Source organism: Tetrao urogallus (genome assembly GCF_951394365.1).
Source record: "Tetrao urogallus genome assembly, chromosome: 11".
NCBI lineage: Eukaryota > Metazoa > Chordata > Aves > Galliformes > Phasianidae > Tetrao > Tetrao urogallus.
The window spans coordinates 11847756-11853755 of record NC_136824.1 but is presented as its reverse complement, the minus strand read 5'-3'; the positions used below and the strand labels follow the sequence as shown (position 1 = coordinate 11853755).

Genomic DNA, 6000 nt, shown 5'->3' with positions numbered 1-6000 from the left:
ATTTTCAGTTAGCAGCAGATGTCTGCTCGAATCTGGGCTGTGGAGGAAGGTAATTAAATAGCATACTGAATCCAACACTAAATCGAGAGTGAGCCATCCCTTTTTATTTCGAATGCCTCTCGGGATGCTGGTGCTGCTGGGGCTCAGTGGGTGCCTGCGTTCCCACCCAGGAGCAAGGGCTGTCCGGCAGCCCCTGAGCTCAGGTGTTCCTCTCCTGGCATGGGACAGGGGGCTCAGGTGGAGTGTGTGGGAATGTGGTTTTGGCTCACCCAGACATCGCCCCTAAGTACTAGTGAGGAGTTTTGGAAGAGGACAAGGGGGAATTTCACTACTGTTGCATTATTTTGCATTTCAAATGCGTTGATTTAATGTGTGCTGTTTTGCACCCTTATAGAAAATGGTCATGTTTTTTGGGGAGGCATACTTACAATGTTCTGTTAGGCCTTTATGTTTTGGTGCTTTGTGGCATTTTAATTTTTTGGGTACCGGAAGACCATTGAAGCTCCATAGCATGACTTAGTTGCGTTGGTAGCTGAGCTGTGCTGTGTAACCAGTTCTAAAACCACCAAAACCTTCTCTTTTATGCACTCAGGATTCGGTTGCAGACTCTGGTGTCCATTTTAAACTGAGCAGTCTCCTGCACAGCTGTAACGTTCCTGGTTATCCCCCTAAATAAAGCTTAAAAACAATTTATGGGCTTGGCCGCTCTCCCAGACATTTTTCAAATGAGAAGTGTATATTGTCTCTTTGTAACTTTTTTACTTTTGCAGGTTACTGTTTAACCACTTAAGGGCAGGCCTTGTAGGTGAAGGTTAATAGCGTTGGAAAAGTTACCTGAAGAGCTTCGTGCTACTTCATCGTCAGTTTGGTCTCTGTCCTTTGCAAGTTCCTTGTCTTTCTGATGAAGAAGCAGTGCTTGCCTTTGGCCTGCTGGCCCTGCTTCTTTCCCTCCGTCCTGTGCTCTGAGTAACCTGGACTGCAAGTACTAAAGACACTCCTGAGGCTGAAGGCAGCCCTGCTAGCTAGGGGGAGGATTTGGGGTGGTCAGGCGTGTTCTGACAGAGCTCCCTGGGATACGTTACCCACCGCTGAGATGGCAGCGAGCAGACTGTAACATCAAAGAGATCTGTGAGACGGAGTAGAAAAGCGTAAAGAGAAGATGAATGCAGAAAGGAACGGCAGTTCTACAGGTCAGATTTTACATGTTGTGAAAATGGTTTCCTGTGGGTTTCTTGTTTTGTCTTTCTGTATTTCAGACAAAATAATTGGATTCACAATCTACATTCTTCACCTGAGCACATTTTCTAACAAGCCCTCTTTTTTTTTTTTTTTTAATTGTGTGTGGTTTTTGGTTGCTGTTTTTGTTAAGTACCCCTACAGCTAGTTCTGTTCTAGCAGGAGTGCTGCTCAAGCTTTAGGTTAGTAAGAGCAACTTCTCTCTGACTCGATGGTGCTAATAAAGTTCTGAGGGTACCAGCTCCTGCTCAACCCGCATTCTACATGCCTCATGTTTTGTGTGTTGTCCATTCAAATAAAATTCTTGAATTCTTGAATGTTTCTATCTTTTTCCTCGTAAACATTCTTTTAAAGCCTTGTTATTAGCAGTGCATTTGCACTGTTTGGTTTGTTTCTCACTTTCTTGTTTTTCAGGTATTCTGGGGAAGAAAAAAAAAAAACAGCTCAGCAGCATTAGTAAGTGCCTCACATGTAGACAGAACTGTGCCTAACAATTCTTCCTCAGTGTGCCTGTATTTATCTTGGGCTTAGATGTGCCATCCGTGTTTGGATAGCTTCCTGGACTTGAACCAAATCTGTGGAGCTGGCGGGGTTGGATAGTCAGAGAGCTGCCCTGGGTGTAATTCATGGAGCCCTCCCTTGTGAAGCTGAGTGTCTCTGATGGATACATTTCCTGAACATGGCAAAAGAAAAAACCTTTTTATGCACACTGGACTGTTTGACTGCATCTTCCTCTTTGGAACCAGAAGTAAGGAAAGGTCTGTTTTCTTGTTTTGACACAGTATCACATGAGTTTCTGAGCCTTTGCATTATACTGAATCTGTCCTACACATGTGCAGTGTTATCTGCAAAATCCCTCATCTCAGTGGAGTCAGAAAAGGCATCTTAACCATAGCTCTCTGCTGCAGTTCTTGCTATGGTGAAACTGTGCATATAGCAGGCTGGTGGTGTGTGTGTGTCATCCAAGTGAAAGACTAGACGGAAAATATTGTGTTGTTATTCAGATGTGTGATTTGGTCTTGTGATGCTCTGCAATGCTCTTTCCATATTCCCACATAAACACCTTTCTTTTTTTTTTTTCCATCCTGTAATTTTAGGGGTCTGACCTTTACTGGCTGTACCTGTAAGCAGAATGTTTCAGCGTATATATAATGCAGCACTTCCTTGTTAAGTGACAAACAAGGGCTTCTTGCCAATGGCCTGTTAGATGTTCCTAATCCTAACTGATTTTATTTTTTTCTGTTGAGTAGTTTTGGTAGCAGTAGATGAAAAACAGTCATGTTGTTCCTTTTTGGCAGTGTGTGGCTTCCCACTTGCTTGTGAGAGCAGGATGAGCAAAGAGCAGCCAGCCTGACCAGCTGTCCCAGCACTCAGTCAGTGCTTTGCTTTAGGTAATGGATTTGAATGAAGATACTGAGGTCAAGGTAAAAGATTTCAAGTACCAAATGATGAGCTTGCAAGTATGACAACCAAGTTTTTGTTTTCTTAGTATGTAGAAATAGTAGATGAATATATTTCAGATCCTCTTTGGGGATACAAGGCAATATTTCCTCGCTAGTAACACATCGTTGAGTCTACACTGTTCATATTCTGGAGGAAAGTTAAAAACCTGGTTTCTTCTGGGAAGATGAGACACTGAAGATCAGGAGATGGTGTGGAAGTCAAGAGTATAAGTGGGGTGTGCTTAAATGGGAGGGATACAGCATGTCTTGCAGTTCAGCCATGTACCATCTTCCCAAATTGAAGTTTTTTGAGAAGAAAGCTGCTACTTCCAGTGTCTGCATAAGCATATGCCTTTTCCTTAGTGAGAAAGGAGAATGTTGACCAGCAGGCTAAGTCTGGCAGTGGTGCTCGTTCTACCTGGAAGAAAACTGAGCTCTTAGTTGAATTTTCACATTCATTAGGAGTTCACAAAAAGGCTGAAGGTGGGGCGATGGGTTCTGCAAACTTAAATGGCAGGCAGCAGCGATAACAAGCAAGACTGTTGTTAAATAGTTAATAACAGATGGCTGAACTTCTGATGCAAATGATCAGGCAGAGCAAGAGAAGTTCTCTGCATCCTGACCCAGTGACTCCTTCCTGTTCCCATGGCAACTAATACATTTTTCCAGTTTCAGCAAAGTTTTTGGAACCGAAGAGGACTTGTTGATTTTACGGCTTTAAAATAAATTTAAAAGGCAGAGCGGAGCAGCTGGAGGAGAAAACATAAACTAGGAGAACGTGGATGTGAATTCCTAGAGATCTTGGTGTATTTTTGTTCCCGTAAGATCTTTTTGAAAAACATCTGAAGTACTGTGCATGTTAAGAAGCCTGTCAGTTAAAGCATACGTTTAAATGTGAAAGTTGATCATCTGAACAGATCCACCTGAATCCTTTTCATGTAGCGTAACATGAAAATTACCTGTTGCTACAGGGAGAGTGCTGAAAGGGATGAAGTGTGGAGGAAGAGGTTTTTGCTGTGGTACAGAGAAGCAAAGTAGGGCTGTAGCTCATGGGATGGATGTGGCTTTTTGTCTGTGGCCATAGAGGAGCTGGAATCTCTGCTGGCCACTGCACAAGGTAGGGCCTTCTCTGCTCCTTTTGTGGGGCAAAACTGTGGAAGGCTAGAAGAGCATTCTGGAGAAACATTGCTGCAGCTTTCCTCTGTTCATGCTCTTCTTGCAAATGTACCTGTGCCTGACTGCTGGGAGCAGCATGTTGGAAGGACCCCAAGCGTTAACTTTCCTATGTGTGATAGCAAAGCTGCTGTGCAGTTGCTGTACGTGCTGTGGTTAAATTTGAAATAGAAAGTTGATGATCTCTCATCAGGTCAGGACCCCTGAAAAGGCATTTGTGAAGGCTAAACTACATGGCACTGAGACCACTGCAGAAAAGTGCTTCTGAAGCAGGTTTTAGCCTGTTCCCCTGGGAAGGCCATGGCCAGGGTCTGGGAATACTCCTGAATGTGAGTCATTTCTCACAAAGCATAAACAATCTATTGTAAGACTGCTTTATCAGTGTTCTTGAGAACAGTTTCTTCAGCTGCTGCTGTTCCTGAGATACATTTATGACTGCAGGTCTTACTTTGTGCCAGAGGCTTCTTTAGAGAGTGAAGAAAGTCCTTTACATACAAGCATACTGAACCTGGTTGCTTACTTTGATGGATCAAATCATTCTTCAGCCACACTATTACTTCTAGAGAGAAAGGAAGCAAACTTCTGGAATTCTGATCTGGTGATTAGCACTTGCTGTCTGTGATACAAATTAAGAGTCCCATTCGGGTACCAGGGCTGTGTTTTGCTGTGCGTTGTACAAATGTGGAAAAAAAGACTGTCCTCACCTTGGACCTTACGCAAGTATCCAGCAAGGAAATCAATGCTTCCAAGAGAGGTCTGTAAGGAAACAAAGGATGATACTGATGAGGCAGATAAACTGATCTCAGCATTGTTTTGCAGTTTGTACTTCCCATCTGTGGGTAAACGTGGGAGGGAGGGAAGCACAGGTAATTGATGGACTTGAAGCTAACGTCAGGCTAATTGGCACCAAAAGTTTAGAGCTTCAGTGAGTGGGAGACAACAGGAATGTTGGCAAGTCCATGGAAAATCTTGATATTTTTTTTCTGTCTTTTAAGTGACTTGCTCATTACGTAGAAAGATGTCATCAGAAAAACACAACAAGGTGTATTGAGAATCAAAAAAGACAACAGGAAAATAGGGTTTCCTGTGAGGCACCAGCCAGGCGTACCTTCCTCTTCAGGTTGGCTGCTGGTGAGGCGTAATCTTTTCTGTCCTCTGCACACTTGTTTCCAGTGGTGGGTCCCATGGGGAGGGTGGGCCCTGCTGGTGCTGCCTGGAGCAGGAGCTGTGCTGGCACTGGGGCTGCTCCCACAGGCTATGCCCAGCCAGAGCCTGGGCTTCCAGCTTTGTCCTCTCATACTGCACAGAGCTCCTGTCTGAGGAGCTCCAGGGTTCGTGCACTGCTGTCAAATCCATGCACTGGAGATGCAGGCTGATGTGGCAAGATCCAGGGAGAGCCCTTTCTGCACATCAGGGAAAGGGTGATGGTTGGTTGTGAAATCCACCCGTGTGAAGCACTTCATTCTTTCTCTTTTTTAAAAAGCATCCTCTCCAAACAACAAAGCTGTGTGTTGTGGTTGCTTGAAAATAATGAAACATATTTTCTTTATAGATTTGTATCAGAAAATCTCCATGTGATCTCCCGGTGAAAGAAAAGTGGCTGTTGCATACTTGGGGTTGGTGTTGCTTATGGGACTTCTTTGGTCTGACGCTCAGCTGGAGCATCTGCAGGCATTTGTGTCTGATGAAGCGATGGGTGGGCAGAGCCTTCATGTTGCTTATGTGCAGTTGACAGTGACTCTCCAGCATTTCTGAACTGAAGACAACTTGGGGCAATTTCCCCTAAAAGTAAAGAAAGTAATTTTGGCATCTTCTGTTTGAAATTTAATTGAATACTTAATTCATATGTTAGTGTATTTTCTGCTGGTTTCAAACTCAACAATTTTTCCCCATTGTGTACTGTTGATTAAATATAATTTGTAAGTCATCGAGGAGAATCTAGGCTTGCTTTTATTTCTTCATCACTCTTTGCTTCTGTGAATTGTTTTGCACAAAATACAGAAGAGCTGGTGGAGGATCTTGGGCCTCAACTGGATAAAAACATTTATTCTCCATACACTGCTTGCTTTGCTATTTTTAGCACGCTGTTTTCCTTTCCTTGTGATTCATTGCTCTGTGCCTTGGCTTGCAGGTCACCTGGCTTTGGATG

General features: G+C 43.7%; 1 protein-coding gene across 2 annotated transcripts in view; it reads left to right on the top strand.

The window, feature by feature from the left end:
* Positions 1 to 1159: 1159 nt before the first annotated feature.
* ATOSA (atos homolog A) overlaps positions 1160 to 6000 on the top strand; it is a gene marked incomplete at both ends in the record, with an annotated part of 30958 nt that continues 26117 nt past the window's right edge. The window contains one exon of one of the 2 annotated variants that reach the window (XM_079540645.1): positions 1160 to 1190. In XM_079540645.1, the coding sequence (XP_079396771.1) occupies positions 1160 to 1190 (31 nt within the window). Of the gene's footprint in view, positions 1191 to 1896; positions 1995 to 6000 lie in introns of those variants that run through there. The other variant, XM_079540644.1, reaches the window with a different exon arrangement.